Genomic DNA, 23,091 nt, shown 5'->3' with positions numbered 1-23,091 from the left:
TCTGCTAGGTGGTGAAACTATATGTGCAGTAAAGATTTCCAGTCTGGAAAATTGAGTACCATTTGATTGGCCATTTGAACCAAGGGTACAGTCTTGGAACTATTGACCTATCAGCAAAGTAAATTGATATTGCCACGTAAAAGGTCTATTTAGCTGTCACGCCTAAGAGCCAGAATCAGTTGTTAAGGGATCTGTAAATGGCGGTTTTAAAAAGACACATGGACTTGGATTATACTGTCCTTTTAGCAGAGTGTAAACCTATTATTAATAAGTAGAGTTACTGTCAAAATCTGCCTAATTATTATTTTGAAATGTTCTCTAACTCAATCCTTCACACCCAGATTCCTTTGACTAAGCCCACAACATCCAATATTTTCTCTCTGTAATAAGTTTTAAAAGGTACCCATTTTATTTTGCTCAGCCCAATCAGGAGGCTTGACCTTGTTAGCATGCATTTGTTTCCAAACATACGTGTCTTGGATGCCTTCCCTTAGAAAAATGTGAACACATTTTTTTTAAAGATTAAATTATTTTGTCAGTATATCTAAAGGTGTTTATACTGCATATCCTATACCGGCATAAGTTTAGGAGGTGAGCATGGAAGCTTAAGCGTGACCAGAACAGGATTGTTTCTTTACAGTGACAAATACTGAGGCTTTTTTTTTTTGCAACATGTAGATTTTTAAGAAGTCCCTTATGAGTACTGCTCACATTTACTCTAGGAGTCTCACAAATTCAAAGACAGCAGTAACCTTTCAACCAAGCAAGTGATGGGCTTATTCAATTATGTAGGTTGTGTGTTTGCCTTAAACAGGAATAGGACAATGAGGGGAGCTGACTGCTCCCCTCCCCCTGCCCTGCCCCGCCCCGCCCCATATTCAGTGTTTTCCATGCTGCCTTGGGTTTCAGAAGTCATGAGCTGGAGAAAGAAAACATCAGAAGGAACTGTTATCTCGCTCAATTAACTCTCTGTGACCAAATTAGACGATGTTTCCAATATGTTGGAATTGCTAAAGCATGTGAGAGTGCATACAATGCCTCTGAACAGGAAATACATGTATTTAGCTTAGTCACCATTAGTAGAGAGCACAGTGAAGAAATCTAGTCCCATCAGGTTGAAACTTTCACAGTATAAAACAAGTTTTGAAATGTTTCTTTTCCAAGCTCTACCCTGGAAATGCAAATCTATGACTGTCAGAAAAAAAAATTTAGAACTAAAAAAACATTAGCAACTTCAGACTGAAGTCACAAGTGTCTTTTGCATGTTATGTTTCTCATCACAAAAGAAAGACAACACCAGAGATGCTCTAAATGGCAGGAAAGTATCTTGTTTCTATACTGCAGATGGATGGAGGTGATTACACTATGTAATAATGTTTGAATTTTTTTGAAATTGTTGTTTCCTGTTTAATTGTGAGGTACTTACTTTGAAAATAGTTATTATACTCCAGAAACTTTGTTTTTGTGGCTACCACAAACTGTGTTGAATTGGTTGAAACTCGATGAAAACCTATAGAAAAATGTGCTGCAGGATTGTCCCACAAAAACGAAGTTTTCACAGTTTAATAAACTTTTACCATGTTTTTATAATAGAACCAATTAGGAAATGACATTTATAACCTAGGAACAAAAATTGTGCTACATTTTGTTATAACTATGGTTGCTCTTCAGAAGAAATGCTACACTGATAAGAAAAGGCTGCGGTCTTTCCAAAAGTACACACTGTCTAGGAGGCGCTACCCTCGATAGCAGCCATCTTCATTTTGTTGTTTTTTAGCAACCCATCAGAAATGCTGGATCTTCAGGTGGTAATCTTAACAGTAATTTACTTTTGCAGTAGCTTGAATGCTATTCCAACAGAGCTCTGTTTTGCAGTAAGTCCAAGGATAAGCTGGTGGATAAACTGCTTATGTAGATGTTTACTGCCCTTCATAGAAATGGTAAGGAAATAATTACACTGGGAAAGGACAGAACAGGAAATGCAAGAGCTCTGCAAAAGCCTTCAGGATCTAACCAACAAAGTTTGTTGAAATGGGAACAAATGACGTGGCTCTTACTATTCCCTCAGTTACATAACAAACCTTCTGTATAACACCAGTTTTCTTATTGCAGGCATAAAGACAAACTGGATGACACACTGACAGAAGGTGGGACAATTTGGAGTGACTAATATCAGGAAGGGAAAAACATTTTGGGTGTGGAGAAGGAATCTTTCTTATTAATAGTTGCATGTCCAGCACCTGAATTTGGACATCTTTGGATCACACTTCCCAGAATTTCCTAGTCAACATAGCTGCTAGCCATGGTAAATGGAAAATTCTACAAGTTGTGGTCCAAAATAGTAACTTTTCTGAGTTCTGCTCTGATGAGTTCCCTCCTTCCACACAAATATCCCAGCAACAAGCAGAATTTCCTCAGCATTACCCTTTGGCATTATCATTTCCTGTTGAATTGCAAGATTCACTTAGGAGCAAAAAGCCCATATGCCGTTCTAAACAGAAATCCTGCCCTCAACAAGAACAGGTTGCGTATCTGTAACCATATTTCTTTGAGTGGGTACCTCTATGAATTCACACAACAGCTGAAGAGGTTCTGCGCAGGCGCAAAATATCCAATAGTGTAAATCCCAGAGATCATGAAGAAGAAATAATGTTTTACCATTCTTTTAAAAAAAGGGCGCAGCAAATGAAGGGGAAAGGTGGTCTTTAGTTAGGAACGTTCTTTTCAAAGTAAATCCTTGATGGCAGGATATCTTAGGATGCCAATAATCACATGATGTAGCAAAACAAATATATGGATATACACTCCCAAGGCAGGAGTGAATAATGGGCATTTGGAACAGAAGTAGAGGGGAAAGTAAGCAAACAAGGGGTGGAAGCAAGCAGGTATGTTCTAGTGCGAAGGCTTTAACCTGACAAGGGATGATGAAATTTGGGCCAAAACTAACAAAATGAAGTTCAACAGGGACAAATGCAAGATACTTCACTTCAGCAGAAAAAATGGAAATCAAAGATACAGAATGGGGGACGCCTGGCTTGACAGCAGTGTGTGCGAAAAAGACCTTGGAGTCCTCGTGGACAACAAGTTAAACATGAGCCAACAATGTGATGCGGCTGCTAAAAAAGCCAATGGGATTCTGGCCTGCATCAATAGGGGAATAGCGTCTAGGTCCAGGGAAGTTATGCTCCCCCTCTATTCTGCCTTGGTCAGACCACACCTGGAATACTGTGTCCAATTTTGGGCACCACAGTTGAAGGGAGATGTTGACAAGCTGGAAAGCGTCCAGAGGAGGGCGACTAAAATGATTAAGGGTCTGGAGAACAAGCCCTATGAGGAGCGGCTTAAAGAGCTGGGCATGTTTAGCCTGCAGAAGAGAAGGCTGAGAGGAGACATGATAGCCATGTACAAATATGTGAAGGGAAGTCATAGGGAAGAGGGAGCAAGCTTGTTTTCTGCTGCCCTGCAGACTAGGACACGGAACAATGGCTTCAAACTACAGGAAAGGAGATTCCACCTGAACATCAGGAAGAACTTCCTCACTGTGAGAGCTGTTCGACAGTGGAACTCTCTCCCCGGGGCCGTGGTGGAGGCTCCTTCCTTGGAGGCTTTTAAGCAGAGGCTGGATGGCCATCTGTCGGGGGTGCTTTGAATGCGATTTCCTGCTTCTTAGCAGGGGGTTGGACTAGATGGCCCATGTGGTCTCTTCCAACTCTACTATTCTATGATTCTATGATTTGTAGAAGAGATAGAATATGAAGGTAGATAGGTATGCATGTATTAAAATGCATTGTAGAAGGAATATTTGCAGACAAAGGGGGCATGAAATGCAATTTGCATGAGTAGATAGTGCCGGATTATGACCTATGCTAAGTTTAAGAAACCCTACATTACCAAACATTGTATATTATAACAAACCAGAACATTATCTCAGGCCTGAAACTTTAGCTTGTTTGCAAATTTGGTACTGAATGGAGATGTCTGACAGAAAGAGATCTTAATATGGAAGAAGACAAGAGTTGGTGGAGTAAAAATTATGATATGACTCAAAGACAACTGCAGAGAGAGCACAGAAACTCTGTGAGAAGAGGCATTTGGCATTAGTGTTTCGAGTCTGGGTGCTGTTAACAGATTTAAGTCTGCTAAACTAGAAAAATGCATTTTTCTGTCTCTTTCTGACTGCAATACCGGACACCCAAATGGCAGTTATTTTGTTATTGGAGTTTGTTTTGAAAAAGAAAAATATGAAATGAACATGTGGCTATTTATAATTAACATTTGCAAAAGAGTGAACTTGTGGCTGGGTTTTTATCGGTGATACATGCCAACATAACTTTGGCATGCATCTTTTTATATTTCTTGCAAAAAGAAAATCACTACTTTCCTTTGAGCAAGCACCCCCACTTTCTTGAGACTAGATTTCCCCTATATAGTGACTTGGGGAAGCTGGGGCAGCTGAAAAGCATCTGGCTGTCCTCACAGTTGGATGGAGAATGGTAATGCCATCTCCCAGTACCTCTGTAGGAAACAGAAGCACACCCATCTACAGGTGTACAGCTGGAAACTTCTTGGCCCTCCCAAGGCAAGGCAATACTGAAGGAGGAATGCTAGCAGGAAGGAGGTGATTTCTGTGGAGGAGAGATGGGAGACAGAGCAGAGTTCTTCTTGGACAGAACTTTAAACTGCCTCTTCTTGCAAGATCATAGCCAATTCCTTTTTTTTTTTTTAAACAAACCACACGGAGCCAAGAATGGAAATTCTTACCAGGACAAAGACAGGTTATATCTTCTATTTCACAACAGACTTCAAGTGCACGCTCTTTGAGGAAAAAGGTAGCCCTTTGGCTATTAAAACATTTACAGCCCGTCAAACATACTCATTCTCACTTTTTAAATATGTTCACATATTCACATTTAGTTTATGGTATAATCAGTGGACACCTAAACACTGCAGACAGTGGTTTCTGCCAGTTTAAAAAACAATCCTGCCTTGAAACCACAAGTGGGCAGAAAAGGGACTCCCATATCCCATTTATAAGGAACTGCTTTTCATTCATGGATTTTAAAGAAAGCTTACATTATCTACAACCTACGTTGTGATTTTCAAGTGTGTTCCGAGTCTGAAATAGTGGAATACCAATTTTTGGTACATGGGTGGGGGGATCCCGTCTGAGAAGGGGTACACGGTAGAGGAAGAAAGGAAAGAACCCACATTCACCAGACTTTCAACAAGGTGGACTCCACAAAGCAAAAAGGTGTACTACGCCACAAGACGCACACATCTCAACAGCCACATTCAGGGAAAGAAAGGCATGTGTGAGAAACCGTTCCAAGGCAGAGTAAGCAGTGTCTTGATTGCAAGGTGATGGTTCAAAATTGGGAATTCCATTTCGTAAAAACAAAACAAAAGAATCCCACAAATACCCCCTCCCTTCCCTGGTTATATTTAAAACAGAATCAACGTGTAGCATTCAAAATCTTCAGCAGTTTCAACACGCATGGCTGTGAAATCCAGAGTTACAGTCTGCAGACAGAGGGAAGAGAGCTGTAATTCAAACAGGGGCAAGGAGTTTGCATTCTTCCAGAAAACTGATCTAGCACAGGTTATTCCTATCGTCTGTCCTAGTGGTTATAACGCAGTCACTTGCATCAATTTATTATGCATTTCCAAAGTTCTGGGGCCAGAATCCTTTCAATATGGATTCACAAAAACAAAACAAAAAAATCTCCAGGGAAACAGATTTCTAAACACACTGATTCACAACACAATATGTTGTTTTAAAAAGTGGTGGCCTTGTTTATGGCAAACATCATCTTATGGGGTATGCAACCAGATCAAGGTTTAAAAAAGCGCGCTGAACCGTGATTAATGTAACACTGGTAGAACATCAGTTACACTACAGAGGCAATTTAGTCCAAGTGTTCCAAGACAATTTGCAATTCGTCAAGAGATTGATTTCGTGTTGCTCTATCTTCTAGTCATTATCTCCATTAAGGATCTACGGTGTCTTGACAGCTGTGCGATTCTTTTATAGCTGCCTGTTCTTCCTTGATTTGCATGAAATTCTAATAAGCAAATTGTTATCACCTTCCCCTCCCCATATCTTTCAAAAGGATATTTGGGGTTTGGGGGAAAAAACCTGTAATATCAAAATAAGGTACGGAAAAAGTCTTTGCTTCCAATTCAATGGCTTCTTCACATCATTGTAACAGTTTTTGTCCTCCGAGCGACACACAGTTTTCTGTCCCGTTTTTAGAGAAAGGTGCAACAAGGGGACTTTGCTCTGAGTGAAGAAACAGTCAAGTTGAAGGAACAACCGCAGGTAGAGTTAACGTCTGTTTGTTAAAAAAAATCACATTGGCATATGACCATCTGGAGTCTGCAATACTCTTCTAAGATAAAAGTGGTGTCATTCCTTGGGTCTTGTGTATTTTAGCAACCAAAAGAAGAGACAAGGAGATTTTTTTTTTAAAAAAAAATTCCACTTTTTCCACCAGGTCAAGCAGAAGATTCTGAGGTCTACAGCTAGTTTTCTTCTGGGTCCTGCTGTTACCACACTCACAGAAGATGACACTCAGACAGAGGGGACTACATTCTTGTTGCTTTGGATATAGTCCCCCTGTCCCACTTCTTTCTCTCTCCACTTTTGCCAACAACGGGAAGACAACTATGTCAGGATATTGGACATAAATTCATTGAAGCGTTTTGAATACTGTTCTGGATTGACAGTGGAAATCTCTGCTCCAGCCTGAAAGACAAAATAATGAGGTTCAGCTGCAGAATGATTCTATTTAGCGTCAATAAAATCTCGTATCTATGTCGTCCCGACACTTTCAGGGGATAAAGATCTCAGGAAACAGTAACGCCAATGCTCCTGAAAAAGGGGCTTACTCATTATGTATTAAGCTATTGCACCCTTTCTATACACACATGCACACACACACACTCAATGACTTTCCCAGCTCCTGATAAAATGTCTTCCTTCGTCTTGTTGGAAGAGAGGACACCAGTTACCCACCACTCCACATTCAACCCAATAATCTCCTTTAAAGAATGCCAGCAGCAAGGTAGAATAGTAAAAATGCTCATATGGATCTCAAGCTCTCCCTTGTATTCATGGCTACAAAATCCCAACAAGCCCCACTTATCATTTCAAATCTTTACAAATTTCAGAATGTTGTACAAATCTATGGAGCAGCCACATTGAAATATAGGCTTGAATCCTACGAAACTAGATCATTGATTGTTGAATGGTGAGTAAAATATACGTATATCGAATCAATTCAGTGGCTCTACCCTAGCCTGTACTAAATTTACATCAAAGCATGAAATTTGGTACTAAATAATTTGCAGAAAGGAGTGATTAAATGCAATACATTGTATCTGGATGCAGTAATGGTACTTGTAAGATACATCCGCCACACCAACTGGAAATGTTTTTTCTCTCCTCTGTGGGCCACAAGTAATGTTTATTTATTTTTCCTCATTACGTTGTGGAGACTAAATACGCTTTTGCGGAGCATTCTGATGAAAAGGATTTTACACTGTAGATCATTTTCTTATCTATACAGATGGATTATTCTCCCTCTGAAAGGAACCACAAAGTAATGACCAAAAGAGCTACTGGATGGTTTTTGTTTGGTAGCACAAACAAATGTTACGGGTTTTTGTAACAAATGACACAAACATTCATTTTTTAAAGTAATTTTTCAAAATGTGAACTAAAAAGATCAGAGAGATAAAGATCCCAGATGAGCTTTCTGAGAAGGTAAACAAAATGGGGAGAAATTCTTCTCCCCTTTTAACAGAGGGCTGCTGCAGCCAAGGCAACTTTCTGGCAACATCCATGGAATAAAGACAACAAAGTGATTTCTCCTTACCCCATGTTTCACAGTTTTGGCAGCATGTGCTGCTTTCTTCTTTGTGTCATATGGTGTGAGGATATCTATAATGGCCATGAAATACACCTCCTTCTTGGGAGAGCCTAATGAGAAAGACAGAAAGAGAGAGAGTCAGAGGGGGAGATGTTGACATGGATATTGTATCATCTTTAGGAGCTGCTATTCTTCTTGGATAGCCAGTACAGTTAAATACTGCAATCACAAGCGCAGAGAAGTGGCCTGGGGATCATATTTCAAATCAAGCCAGCGCCTTGAAGCAGCACCCAAAATATCCCAGTTAATGTTATGAATCTGGTGAAGCATATCAAGAAATAAGCAGCTGCCCTGAGCATATGCCGAACATCACTCTTATCAGTTAGGATATGCATGACCGATAATTTGTTTTTTGGTGAGAAACATAATTTACATATTCATAATGCACCTGTAGCTTTTGACTAGAGAAGTATAGAAGAGAAGGTTAAATCAATTAATTAAATAAATAGGAACTTCTGCTTGCATATACAGGGGAACTGAGGACTGGGAAATACTGCTGAAGGGCAGACTCCTGAACTAGGTGGCTGCCAGCTGTGCTGGGCACGATGGGATTTTTAGTGTAATAGTTGGGAAGTATTGATTGGGGAGGGCTGGACAAGAGGAACACGAATGTGAGTGTGTATTAGGACTGTGTTCCAGGAACTCTTATAAGACTGCTTTGTCTGTGACAAAAACTCTGCCTTGTAAAGGATTTTGACATATTTTCTAGGGTACAGCTTTTTAAGCTTTTTGATGTGTCAGATTTTTTCTTCTGCCAATGGGTTAGGGACTGACATCAAATTAATGTCCTTTGGCTACAATTGTGTCTTTCTTTCCTGGAAATTTATCATGAAACGTCAGTGACTCATGAACCGGCACCTGTCCACAGAGTGTGTCTGAGACCACTTCTACTCAAAGTAATGGTCTGTGGACATGTTCCCAAGGATGTTCCTTGCTATCACTCCATGTGACCTGCATGTGCAGCTAAGGGCAAACCCAAACTTCCTCTTCAGCCGCAAACAGTAGGCGAATCTTGAGAACAATGTGCAGGCTTTCAACTTTTGAAAGACAGGCCAGGAAGCTTCCTTTGCCAAGTGACTGTTGGTTAAGGAACCAAGAAACTGTGATGCCCAAGAAAATGAAAGCAGTAGAATAGGCTAAATGTCATATACTGATATCAATCTTGTGTTTTTATATTACTAAACACCTGGCATCAGGGGATTTTCCAACACAATCTTCTGGGCTTTCATTCAGGACTCTTCCCCCGCTTCTATCCCACTTCCTCCTCTTTTCCCACCCATACTTCCCCACTCACTTTCATGACTTTTCATAGCATAGACATCCACTGATGGATCAAACTCTCCAGGACCAAAAAACCGGGGAAAGTTGAGAAGGTTGCCAGGGCTGTCCGGTGGGGTTCCATAGGAACCAACAGGGTTCCCACCAATACCGTCGTTCTCACACTCCTCGTCTTCTGCCCGGTCCTCAATTTCTGTTTCTTCCTGCTCTGCACGGTCCACGTCATGGATCCCTACCAGTAGACTGTAATCCATGATCTTCAACTGAGCGAGAAACTGGAAGCCAAAAAAAAAAGATATTTTCTTTCTCCTGTTGCTGTGACCTAACCACCCACATTCCCACTGGAACAGTGGTTCTCAACCTGTGGGTCCCTAGGTGTTTTGGCCTATAACTCTCAGAAATCCCAGCCTGTTTACCACCTGGGATTTCTGGGAGTTGAAGGCCAAAACATCAGGGGGACCCATAGGTTGAGAAACACTGCGCTGCAACATAACGGGCCCCCTCAAACTCAATGCATCTGCTTCAGGGCTTTATCCACCTTTCACTTACTTTTGGGACAAGCAAAGGCGATACTGAATAAAAGTGGAGAAAACTGATACTGATATGAGGAGGGGGTGGACACTGTTGATAGAAAGGTATTCCATGAACTGGAGAGATTTGGAGTTTAGGAGACTAGAGAGTCCCAGAGAGCAGGTAAATCTCCTTGAAGTACCAACCAGAGAAGGGAAAAATATTTGCAATGTTTTCTAGATATGGGGTTATAATGTCATCCTTCTCAGTTTCCCCACTTTCCCACCAGCACCTAAGCAAAACTCTACCTCCACATCTCGTTTCAACTTTTCCAGAAAGTTCTTTTTAGATTCCTCTCCAACATGCAGCTTCTGGCCTTCATTCAGAAAGTCATTGTCTTTAAATGTCGGCAGATCCTTTGCCTAGAAAGAAGGAGATTTTAACAAAAGCAAGACCAGAGTTCATTAATAAGCTGAAAGGATCCAAAGTGCTCAAACATGTCCAGGAATTCACTCTTAGTCATGAGAGGAAGTTCACACAGAACACTGGCTCAGTGTGCAGTTTTGTTTAGATTGCAGGAAAGGCCAATATTGTGTTATGTTTGTTAAAAGAAGAAAATTAAACTTGCAACAGGAATGCTCTGTCAACAGTTGCTGAGGCTGCAACTCAACTATCCAGGTCTTTGTGGCTAGGTAAGGGTGTGCGTTCTATGGCCTATAGTCTTCATGGTCTCTTTGCTGTTCCTGCCATCCTCCACCCTGTTTCTGCAACCAAGTTGGTAAAGTCTCATCATTGTTGCTGTAATTCTCTTTAAAACAAGATGCAAGCAAAATAAGCTGAATAACATTCCTGGGAGTGCCCGAGATCAATGCTGAGTCATCTTTTGTCTTTTAATATTCCATCAAACAGACTGTATTCAAACTGAATCCTTCTCGCCTTCTTTGTTGTATAATTTACTTGTACATTACCGATAGAAACAATTCTTCTCTTTGGCCAATGATATTCCTGCTATTTGGTATAACCACTTATTCATTACCTGCCCCACATGATGGAAATTTCTACCTGTTGCCACAGAATTATGATTCTTGAAAATCAAGTAACCAAAAACTAATCATTATTAGGTGTTACTTGGATGCAGGGGAATGTAAACTGGAAGTCAATGTTTCCTGAAGTCCAGAAGGGCAGCAGTGTCAAGGGATCTGGGATACAGTTTGATGGTTTATAGTTCTACCAAGGTTTTAAAAAATCATTAATCTGAATATCTAATCAACTGGCAGTCCTTAAAATAGAACACCATCTGGCTTTTCCGGATTAGAATAAAAAAAGGTCAGAGTGAGGGGAATAGAGAATTAAAATACATTCGTGAATAATCAAATCGGGAGGGAGGAACATTTTTTCAACTAAAGAAAACAAATGAAAGTCAAGCCATTTAAGAATCACCAATTCTCACTAAAGGAAAATTTTCATCCCTTCCTCCCTCAATATTTTATGAGCACAGTTTGTGAGTGGAAAGGGAAGGCTAGGTATTATGTTTGTTTATAACTGTGATGACAAATAATCCTGGATGAGGTGGATAGTTTGAAAGGACTTAAAACAAGAGAGGTTGACAACTGTATTCGTCTATTAGATACTTCCAACTAATCCACCGTAGAGCTTGGAAGTTTTACTCCTTTGAACTAAAGCTCCCAGAATCCTTTAACCATCATGATCAGTCAGAGACATTGAGCAACAGCTGTTCTGCCCCTTCAACTCAGCATCCATTTCAAAAGGACATGTGGCCTCCAGATAGTGTTGGATTGCAAAACTCATAAACTTTCATCATAGGTTATACTAGATAGGTTGAGATGTTTTAGGCGACCAAGATCTGGAAGGTTATGCAGTTTCCATCTGGGCTACCGGGACTCCATCTTCTTTTCTAGAAGTAAACCCACTTCTTTCTGACATTTACAGAATTTTTTTGGAAAGGCATGACTTTTTAGAGATCATAACCTTTTGGAAAACCAAAATCTCCAAAGCCATTGGAAGCATAACCCTTTTTGGAGGTCAACTGGCAATCACACTATTTGGGATAATCATAACCTTTTTGTAAAGTATTATCTTCCTGAGAAGAGTTAAAAACTCGCTTGAGTCAATCTTCTCCTTAGTGGTAAATATCCACTGGTATTCATGCAAGGCAATTTAGGTTTCTTAGTTGTTAGACCGATGTCCCTGGTTTTCTCTTTGAACTGTCAGGAACAAAGATATGCTAATACATAAAATATATAGCAGATCTTCAGAAGTGTTATTTCAGCTGTCCAAAAAAATCTAATCTCCCATAAAATATATTGCTTTTAAATCATGCGCTCAAGAGACCAAAAAATGAGTAGTCTTCGTTAAAAGTTAACATAATTGATTTACTTACAAAACGTCATGTATTCAGCATACAGGTACATTGCTTATTGGTTCAAAGTCTGTTCTTTAAGCATTCTGTTTCAGTCTCTTCTCTGCTGCATACAGACAAACACTCTCTTCTGATGCATACTGTACTCAACTAGCTTCTAATGCATACTGACTGCTATACTATACTCAACTGTACTGATTTCTAAAATTGAGTCTTAGTCTGAATAGTCTCAGATCTGGTCACACAGTCTGTAGTCCCTCCCACAACTTCAAAAAACATAGAGTTAAGGAAAAAGCTGCATACCAATATATACATACAATATAATAAGCAATCTAAAATATATATATAACAAATAATTAGTATAGGAGGTTTGTAGAAGGTTGCTATTTCCAACAAGAATTACAAAAGCTTTTCTATCCATCTTTTAAAAGATGTTCCCAAATATTGCTCTTACCTTTTCCTTGTCACTGGCTTCCCTTGCAACCGTTGAACCCTGAAGAAGAAAGCAAAGGGAATCGGGTGAGGAAGAAGAAGAGATCTAACTTAGAACTAAGCAGTCCAGGAATTCATATCAAACACACCATAGGCCTTGATTAATTCAGGCCTTTTGACGTATAAATTCTTCTTTATTTCTCACATTAAAACTAACATATTGGTGTCTAGAGAGGTCAGGATGTGGTTGGGGAACCACAAAATGGGTGGAGAAGAGATGAGGCCTGTGGATGGATTGTTGACCATTCCTGCCATAATGTTGTCCATGGCACATTGTAGTCATGCAGAAATGCACCCAAAGATTCCACTTATGCGCAATAAACCTGAACTACGTATATGCATTGTTCTTATTCCTATTCCCTCACTTCATTTGGAACTGCAAGGCTTCAGAAACTGCCTAATGTCTCTTGGGGAGAATATGACCCAATTACCATGCTGAAAAGACTAGGGTTTCCATGGCCCAGGATGGTCAATATTAATGGCCCTCACCTTGAGATCGTATTTCCGATGCACTGTCAACTGATGACTAAACACATTCCTGGTGACCACCATGTAGGTTTCCACACCATCCACAGTAAGCCTGTACATGCCAAGGAACTGGGGGAGAAGTGTGTTCCCATGACATTCAACAATGAACTGAGAAAGGGGAAAGAGGGAGAGAAGATGGAAGTTAATCAGCATGAAGCTAAAACTCACCGGCAAAGCTTAAGTGGAAGCAAATCCAAATTTGACAGGTACATTTTTTTTAAAAAAAATCAAAGCATCAGAAAATCTTTTAGAACCAATATTATTTCCAGTAAGTGAAGCAACAGGATATAACCTTTCTGTAATTTGAAGGGTGAGTGGGAGAAATCCACATTTTGCAAAGGGTAATATTTTGCAAGATAGATCATATCATATTTTGCAGCACAAGGTCAGAATTTTGTAAATTCACTACACTGTGATTGCATGTTTTCTGGGTGGGGAAGAGGGAACACAGACATAACCAGTTGGCTCCGAGCAATCTATTTTTCCAGGGCCTGGCTTGTTTTAATGTCACCTCTTGGCCTGCCAAGATGCTCCAGGTGATGCACAACATTTAAAACCAGAAGGAGGAAACGTCTTCAACAGTAAGTCAATGCAATGTTTTAATAATAATAATAATAATAATAACTTTATTTTTATACCCCGCCTCTATCTCCCCGAAGGGGACTCAGGGCGGCTTACATGGGGCCAAGCCCGAATAAAAACAGTAGCAGTATAAAACACAGCAATAGACAACAACTTGCACAATAAAAAATAAAAAAAAATAAAAATAAAACATTAGCCAATAAAAAACAAGAACTAATAAAAACATGGATTAAAACTGAGAGATTGTAAAAGTAGACTGGGTAAAGTGCACCATATAAATATTGTAGACACAAGGTGACTGATAAAGTGCTGCAAATTCTGGAAGCGCAAATTGGGATGGGAATAGACCCTGTGTCTATATCGAGTTGACAAAGGTAAAAGGTGCAAACCGGTACAAGAATGGTCACAGATTCAGATTGCTTCTGGATGAGCAATCTTTATCTAAAGGCTTGAGTAAAGAGCCAGGTTTTCAAGCTCTTTCTGAATGCTACCAGGGTGGGGGCTTGCCTGATTTCCCTGGGGAGCGAGTTCCAGAGCCGGGGGGCCACCACGGAGAAGGCCCTCTCTCTCGTCCCCACCAACCGTGCTTGTGACGGAGGTGGGAGCGAGAGGAGGGCCTCCCCCGACGAACGAAGAGATCGTGCAGGTTCGTAGGGGGAGAGGCGATCCCTAAGGTAGGAGGGTCCCAAACCGTTCAGGGCTTTGTAGGTGATCACGTGCACCTTGAATTGGGTCCGGAAGGTGAACGGCAGCCAGTGGAGCTCCTTAAGCAGGAGGGTTGACCGCTCCCTATAATTTGCTCCAGTTAGAAGCAAGGCTGCCGAACGTTGAACTAGTTGGAGTTTCCGGGCCGTCTTCAAGGGCAGCCCCACGTAGAGTGCATTGCAATAGTCCAGTCTAGAGGTAACTAAGGCATGGACCACCGTGGTCAGATCAGACTTCACGAGGTAAGGTCGCAGTTGGCGCACAAGTTTTAATTGTGCAAAGGCCCTCCCGGCCACGGCCGACACCTGAGCATCAAGTGTCAGTGCTGAGTCCAGGAGGACCCCCAAACTGCGGACCTGCGCCTTCAGGGGGAGTGCGACCCCGTCAAGCACAGGTAGCCACCCAATACCCCGATCGGACATACGACTGACCTGGAGGACCTCTGTCTTGTCGGGATTAAGCTTCAGCTTATTCGCCCTCATCCAGCCCATCACAGCTGCCAAGCACTGGTTCAGTATCTGGGGGGCTGTCACGACCCAGGCTACAGAGCACCAATAACCATACGCAGAGGCCAGATTCTATCTAATATCTTTATTAAGGAAATATATAAAGTTAGTAAAAGCAAATGTAAAAGTTAGTCCAGAAGCAGACCTTTCAGGAAAGGTCAAAATTAGTCCAAAGAAACAATGTCCAATATGAAATATTAAGGTCCAAAGTTGTAATCCAATAACCGAAACACTCACTTTGCCAGGCAAAGTGAGGGGAGATGACAAGGTCCTTTAGTCCATAAATTTGAGCAAGGCTAGGAAATAACTTGATACTTGAAACAAGGCTTAAAACGTGGAACAAGGTAACTAGGAACAAGAACAAGGTCCGTGGAATAACTTGGTAAAATCCGTGGAGCAAGGCAAGGATTGGTCCTGGGAAACAAGGCAAAGTCCGTAGATAAACAAAGGCTGGAAAGCAAGGCGAAGGCTGGATAGCAAGGCAAGGCTTGAGCAGGAGCGAGGCTTGAATCGGAGCGCGCTGTCCAGACACAACTCGCTCCGTAGGCTGACGAATTGACTCCGCGAAGTTACTACGCGGGTAAAACACCTATATAGAGTCTAACTTTCCCACCGAAGCAGTTCTCTGGGAATCAGAACCGAAAGCTAAACTCTGAGACCAGATGTTAAACTCCTTAAAGATTCTCACGAGAAGCAGTCTTAATTGGCTACATTCTTAGCTGCAATCCTCGCACTCCTGCGCGAAGCTGATTCCAAACTTCTCTGTTGTTTACAAAACTCCCGGCGCAAGAACACGGGAGAAGTAGGCTCTGGGTTTGTTTGACATACTTCTGGGAGACAACTTTCTTGCAGGTGCAAGGTTCCCAGATCTGCCTGGGAAAGATCTGGCTGAGAGGAATCCAGTTCAGACTGGGAAGGTAAAAAACCCAAGTTTTCATCTTCATCAGGAATTACAATGTCCTGAGCAGGACTACAAGGCCCATGGGTCATCACACTATCCCCCTCCTCAAGGCCCCTCCCAAACTGGGGCCCTCTCCCCGAGACGCGAGGTCGCGGCTTGGCGGGATAGGTCTGATGAAAGCGACGGGTTAGCTCAGGAGTATGGACTGTGGAGGCGTCTTCCCAAGAGCGTTCCTCAGGGCCAAAACCCACCCAGTCAATGAGGTATTGTAGGCGGCGGCGGTGAAAGCGAGAATCCAAAATGTCCTCAACCTCGAACTCCTCCTCCCCATTCATCAAAACAGGAGGGGGGGCCGGTTGGTCTGTATCAGGACGCACACCATCCGCCGGAAGGAGCAGGGAACGGTGAAACACTGGGTGAATGCGCATTGAACGCGGAAGTTGGAGTTTGAAAGTCACGGGGTTTAATTGCGCCACCACTGGATAGGGGCCAATGAAACGGGCATCTAACTTCCGGCAAGGGCGGTGGGAGGGCAGAAAGCGAGTGGACAGAAAAACCCGATCTCCTACCTTGATTTCGGGGCCCGGCTGGCGGTGTTTGTCAGCGTGGTGTTTATAGTCCTCCTTGGCTTGGTCCAGTTGCTGGAGCAAAAGTTGTTGTACCGCTGTGAGTTCCTGCAGCCAATCCTCTGCTGCGGGAACTTCTGAAGTTTCAATGACAGGGGGAAAGAAACGTGGATGGAAGCCGTAGTTTGCAAAGAACGGCGTTTCTTTTGTAGAAGCTTGAACTCCATTGTTGTAGGCAAACTCAGACAGTGGTAACAGAGAAGCCCAATTGTCCTGTTGGTAGTTTACATAACAGCGAAGATACTGCTCCAAAGTGGCATTGGTGCGCTCCGTTTGCCCATCTGTTTGGGGATGATGAGCTGAAGATAAGCGAGAGTCTATGCCCAATAGTTTTTGTAGCGCCTTCCAAAAACGAGAGGTGAATTGAGATCCACGGTCTGTGACTAAACTCTTGGGCAATCCATGTAGTCTGAAAACATGTTGAAGGAATAGATCCGCAGTCTCTTTGGCCGTGGGGAGGCCTTCGCAGGGAATGAAATGGGCTAACTTGGTGAAAAGGTCCACCACCACTAAGATCGTGGTGAATCCACAGGAAGGTGGTAGGTCAGTGATGAAATCCGCAGAAATTATTTCCCATGGGCGAGATGGGGTAGGAAGGGGGTGTAAAAGCCCTGAGGGCTTCTCCCTTCTTATCTTGGAGCGCTGGCATACTGGGCAGGTGTTGACATATTTTTCCACATCCTTGCGGATCTTGGGCCACCAAAAATCCCTTAGGATCAGATGCATGGTTTTAAATAGTCCGAAGTGTCCTGCTGGTTTGCAATCATGACACAGACGAAGCGCTTTTTCCCTGCCCGGTCCGGGTGGGATATAAACATGATTTCTATAGCAAAGCAGCCCATCCTTAAGCGAAAAGGGAAAATGCAGACCTTGGCGAAGTTGGTCCTGCGCCCAGGCATCTGCTTGCTGACTAGCCCTGATTTCCTGAGCACAGAGGGGTCCTGGAGTAGAGGAAGTTGAACCAATGGGAATGGATTTGGTGTTCCCCACTGTGAGCGTGGCAAAGTTCCCGGGTTGTAATAGTTGGGATTCAAAGGTCTCCTTGCGTCCTGCAGCGTATTCCGGTTTACGTGACAGGGCGTCTGCTTGCTTGGTCTGGGCTGGGGTCACATAATGAATCTGGAAGTCGAAACGTTCGAAGAATAAAGCCCAACGTTGCTGCCTCTGATTTAGTTTGCGGGCAGTTCTTAGATGTTCTAGATTACGATGATCAGTGTGGACTTCAATGGGAAATTTGGCCCCTTCTAGCCAATGTCTCCAAGTTTCAAAGGCTGCCTTTATGGCCAGTAGTTCTTTTTCCCAAATGGTGTAATTCCTCTCTGGTGTGGTTAGTTGACGAGAGTAAAAGGCACAGGGATGGAGGTGATCTCCCACCGGTTGTAAGAGTACAGCCCCAATTGCCACATCAGAGGCGTCCGCTTGCACAACAAAAGGGGTTCCAGGATTTGGGTGCTGTAGAATTGGCTGGGAGGTGAATAGTTTCTTTAGTTGCTGGAACCCTTTCTCTGCTTGATCAGCCCAGCGGAAAGGCTGCTTTCCACGGATGCAGCTAGTGATGGGGTCGGACCAGCGGGCAAAATCTGGAATGAACTTGCGGTAATAGTTCGCGAACCCCAAGAAACGCTGCACCTCTTTCTTGTTAGTTGGCGCCCGCCATTCCAATACTGCTGAAACCTTGGCTGGATCCATGGAAAGCCCTAGAGGCGAGATGCGGTAACCAAGGAAATCTACCTCTTGTAGATCAAAGGCGCATTTTTCCAGCTTGGCATAAAGTCCATGATCCCGCAGTCGTTGTAACACCATTTTGACGTGGTTCTCATGTTCTGATTGTGATCTAGAAAACACCAAAAAATCGTCCAGGTAGATTATCAAGAACCTGTCTAGATAGTCCTGAAAAATGTCATTGACAAAATGCTGGAACGTTGCGGGAGCTCCGCATAAACCGAAATTCATAACTCGGGACTCGAATAATCCGAATTTGGTCTGGAAGGCGGTCTTCCACTCGTCCCCTTCCCTGATGCGAACTAAGTTGTAAGCCCCCCGAAGATCCAGCTTGGTGTAAACCTTGGCTCCTCGAAGCCGATCCAGTAGATCCGAGATTAAGGGCAGGGGATAGCTGTTCCGCTTGGTGATATTGTTCAATGCTCTGTAGTCCACCACCAAGCGTAGTTCCCCTGACTTCTTCTTCACAAACATCACTGGGGAGGCGGCTGGGGATTGAGAGGGTCTGATGAATCCCTTGCGAAGGTTTGTCTCTATGAATTCCCTGAGAGCTTCTTGCTCTGGTTCAGTCAGGGAGTAGAGATGCCCTCGCGGGATCGGGGCCCCCTCCACCAAGTCAATGGCACAGTCATAAGGTCTATGTGGGGGTAATTTTTCGGCTTCTTTCTCATTGAATACATCCCAATACTCGGAGTACTTCTTTGGCAAGGTGATGATGGGCTCGGTGTCTGTGGCATGGCAGACCTTGGCTACGAGGCAATGGTTTTGGCAGTACGGTGAAGCAAACTGCAGTTCTCTGTTGGACCAGGAGATGTTAGGGTCGTGGAGAGTCAGCCATGGAATTCCCAAAATCACAGGGAAATGGGGAACCTCGGTAACAAAGAAGGAAATCTCTTCCATATGTTCCCTTATCCACATCCTGGTGGGTTCCGACCACTGACTTACGGGGCCCGTCTTGAGGGGGCGGCCGTCTATGGCTTGCACCACACGGGCATTCTTGAAATCATGATATTGTAATCCCAGAGAGTCGGCATACTCTCTATCAATGAAATTGTTGGTAGCTCCAGAGTCTATCATGGCGTGGATCATGACGGGTCCCCTTTTTGCTGACCATAATGTGACCACGAGAAGGAACAGGACCCCGGTTGGCGGCTCTTGAATGGATTTTTTGACCGGGTTGGCGAGCCTCTCTACACCCGGTCGTTGGCTTCCCCCGCCGGCTGTGTGCCAGTCGGCTCAGACGCCTTCGTCTCCGTGGAGGACGCCGCCGCAAGACGGGCGGCAGGCTTCCCTTTGGCTGGGCACTCTCTGGCGAAGTGGCCCCCGTTCCCGCAGTACCAACAGAGGTTTAAGCGTTGACGACGGGCCTTTTCGGCGGCATCTAGTCTGGGACGCACATTGCCCAACTGCATCGGCACCTCCTCGCCTCCTCTGGGGTATGGGGTTGGCGGTGGGGGTCTCCACACTGGACGTGGCTGAACGCTGGCGGGAGCGGGGGGTTTTGCCCCGGCTCTACTGCCCTGGCCTCGAACCCACTGTTTCCTGTTGGCAATCATGACTTCAGCCCGTAAACATTGATCAATGAGTGCCTCGAGGGTCTGGGGAGGATCCACCTTGGAGATTTCTTCCAGCATTTCAATGTTGAGACCCTCCCGGAATTGTCCTCTGAGGGCTACATCGTTCCAGCCGGTGTTGTGGGCCAGCACTCGGAACTCGGCTATATACTGAGACATAGGTCTGTCTCCTTGGAAAAGGCGACGGAGTTTGTGACCGGCTGCCTCCAAATTGTCCTCGATTCCCCAAGTCTCCTTGAGGTGGTCCAAGAAGTGTTGCGCTGATCTTAGGTGTGGAGAGGCTTGGTCGAACAGTGCCGTCGCCCAATTGGCCGCTGGCCCGTCTAGAAGACTGTAAACCCACGCCACTTTGATGTCTTCTTGGGGAAACTCGGCATCACGGGCCTCTAGATAAGCTTGACATTGGCGACGGAAAACATGAACCTTAGAAGCTTCTCCAGTAAACTTGGTAGGCAACGCCATGGCCGGGAGGCGGATTCCGCGCTCCCGCAAGCCCTTTATTTCTCCATCCTGGGCGTTGAGTCTGTCGCGGATGCGATCCACTTCGTCCTTGCTGATGGTGTAGCTCAGTGGCTGCCCACCGGGCACGGTTCCGGTAGACATTCTGGCCGAGGTTAATTGGTGCTTAGGGTGGCGGAGTCAAACTGTCACGACCCAGGCTACAGAGCACCAATAACCATACGCAGAGGCCAGATTCTATCTAATATCTTTATTAAGGAAATATATAAAGTTAGTAAAAGCAAATGTAAAAGTTAGTCCAGAAGCAGACCTTTCAGGAAAGGTCAAAATTAGTCCAAAGAAACAATGTCCAATATGAAATATTAAGGTCCAAAGTTGTAATCCAATAACCGAAACACTCACTTTGCCAGGCAAAGTGAGGGGAGATGACAAGGTCCTTTAGTCCATAAATTTGAGCAAGGCTAGGAAATAACTTGATACTTGAAACAAGGCTTAAAACGTGGAACAAGGTAACTAGGAACAAGAACAAGGTCCGTGGAATAACTTGGTAAAATCCGTGGAGCAAGGCAAGGATTGGTCCTGGGAAACAAGGCAAAGTCCGTAGATAAACAAAGGCTGGAAAGCAAGGCGAAGGCTGGATAGCAAGGCAAGGCTTGAGCAGGAGCGAGGCTTGAATCGGAGCGCGCTGTCCAGACACAACTCGCTCCGTAGGCTGACGAATTGACTCCGCGAAGTTACTACGCGGGTAAAACACCTATATAGAGTCTAACTTTCCCACCGAAGCAGTTCTCTGGGAATCAGAACCGAAAGCTAAACTCTGAGACCAGATGTTAAACTCCTTAAAGATTCTCACGAGAAGCAGTCTTAATTGGCTACATTCTTAGCTGCAATCCTCGCACTCCTGCGCGAAGCTGATTCCAAACTTCTCTGTTGTTTACAAAACTCCCGGCGCAAGAACACGGGAGAAGTAGGCTCTGGGTTTGTTTGACATACTTCTGGGAGACAACTTTCTTGCAGGTGCAAGGTTCCCAGATCTGCCTGGGAAAGATCTGGCTGAGAGGAATCCAGTTCAGACTGGGAAGGTAAAAAACCCAAGTTTTCATCTTCATCAGGAATTACAATGTCCTGAGCAGGACTACAAGGCCCATGGGTCATCACAGGGGCTTCCTTGGAGTTCGGTGGAAAGGAGTAGTAGAGTTGAGTGTCATCTGCGTAGAGATGGCACCGAACTCCAAAACTCCGGATGACCTCTCCCAGCGGTTTCATGTAGATGTTAAAAAGCATGGGGGACAGAATGGAACCTTGCGGGACCCCACAGGTCAAAGGCCAGGGGTCTGAGCAGGTGTCCCCCAGCTTCACCAACTGGGAACGGCCCTCCAGGAAGGACTGAAGCCATGACAGAGCCATGCCCCCAAGGCCCATCCCGGAGAGCCGTCCCAGAAGGATACCATGGTCGATGGTATCGAAAGCCGCTGAGATGTCCAAGAGAACCAGCAGGGTCACACTCCCCCTGTCCAGCTCCCTGCGGAGGTCATCCACCAAGGCGACCAAAGCCGTCTCAGTACTGTGCCCAGGTCTAAAGCCAGACTGCGATGGGTCCAGAAAATCGGTGTCATCCAGGAAACCCTGGAGCTGCGAGGCAACCACCCGCTCCAGGACCTTGCCCAAGAAAGGGAGGTTCGAGATTGGTCTGTAGTTGTTTAGAATGGCCGAATCAAGGGAGGCCTTCTTCAATATAGGCCTCACTATGGCCTGTTTGAGGACAGATGGAAATTTGCCTTGATCCAAAGAGGCATTAATTATCATCACAAACCACTCTACCAACCCTCCTCTGGCCGATTTAATTAGCCACGAGGGGCAAGGGTCTGCAGAGCAAGTGGTCGCTCTCACCGCCCCAAGGATCCTGTCCACGTCATCCGGGCGAACAAGCTGAAACGAATCCCACAAGTTCGAACAGACAGGTGCCTCAGTTACCTCTTTTGGCACTGCAACAAAACTAGCATCCAAGTCGAAGCGAGTCTGAGCGACTTTGTCTGCAAAGTGGTGCGCGAACTCGCTGCACCGAGTTGCCGAGTCTTCGGGTGCCCCTCCCCCCTCAGGAGGGTGAAGGAGCTCCCCGACGACCCGAAACAACTCCGATGGTCTGTTAGTTGCAGACGCTATGCGGGCAGTCGTGAAGGTCTTCCTGGCTGCCCGCAAAGCCGCGGAGTAGGCCCTAATAGCGGCTCTAGCCCGTGCTCGGTCAGAAACGCTACGAGTTTTCCGCCAGTGGCACTCTAGTCCCCTCCTCGAGCGCTTCATCACTGCCAGCTCCTCCGTGAACCAGGGAGCCGAAGTGACTCTTCGCAATGAGAGGGGACGTTCGGGGGCGATCATGTCAATTGCCCTGGACATCTCGCTATTGTAGCGATCTACCAAGGCATCGACAGGATCGTCAGCCTCCATGACAGGAAGATCCCCAAGAGACCTCAAGAATCCATCTGGATCCATCAGTCTCCTGGGGCGGACCATCTTAATGGGTCCACCACCCCTGCGGAGGTTTGAGGTCACAGTGAGTCTTAAACTGATCAGGTGGTGATCGGACCATGACAACGGAAGAATATTTTGCTCTTCCACTCCGACCTCACCATCTGCCGCAACAAAAACCAGGTCAAGTGTGTGTCCAGCTTGATGAGTGGGACCAGATATCACTTGGGACAGTCCCATGGTCGTCATGGCGGCCATGAAGTCTTCAGCTGCACCAGTTAATGTGGCCTCGGCATGAATGTTAAAGTCCCCCAGCACTACCAGCCGCTGAGAGACCAAAGCCGCACCAGAGATCACCTCTGCCAGCTTGGGCAGGGAGACTGCCGTGTCGCGGGGTGGACGGTACACCAGCAGAATCCCCAAACTGTCCC

At 44.7% G+C, this 23,091-nt stretch overlaps 1 protein-coding gene across 1 annotated transcript in view; it reads right to left on the bottom strand.

Annotated features, from left to right (window-relative positions):
- Positions 1-4,748: 4,748 nt before the first annotated feature.
- The window catches only part of pip4k2b (phosphatidylinositol-5-phosphate 4-kinase type 2 beta), a 43,694-nt gene continuing 25,351 nt past the window's right edge, over positions 4,749-23,091 (bottom strand). Inside the window, exons 5-10 of the mRNA XM_003222518.4 lie at positions 13,081-13,227; positions 12,554-12,592; positions 10,028-10,141; positions 9,226-9,484; positions 7,878-7,981; positions 4,749-6,745 (exon numbers count right to left, since the gene is read on the bottom strand). Of these exons, the coding sequence (XP_003222566.1) occupies positions 6,665-6,745; positions 7,878-7,981; positions 9,226-9,484; positions 10,028-10,141; positions 12,554-12,592; positions 13,081-13,227 (744 nt within the window). The 3' untranslated portion in view covers positions 4,749-6,664. The remainder of the gene's footprint in view (positions 6,746-7,877; positions 7,982-9,225; positions 9,485-10,027; positions 10,142-12,553; positions 12,593-13,080; positions 13,228-23,091) is intronic.

This window comes from Anolis carolinensis, chromosome 6 (genome assembly GCF_035594765.1).
Source record: "Anolis carolinensis isolate JA03-04 chromosome 6, rAnoCar3.1.pri, whole genome shotgun sequence".
In the NCBI taxonomy this organism is placed as follows: Eukaryota; Metazoa; Chordata; class Lepidosauria; order Squamata; family Dactyloidae; genus Anolis; species Anolis carolinensis.
The sequence above is the reverse complement of the archived record's forward strand: the minus strand, read 5'-3'. Positions and strand labels throughout refer to the sequence as shown.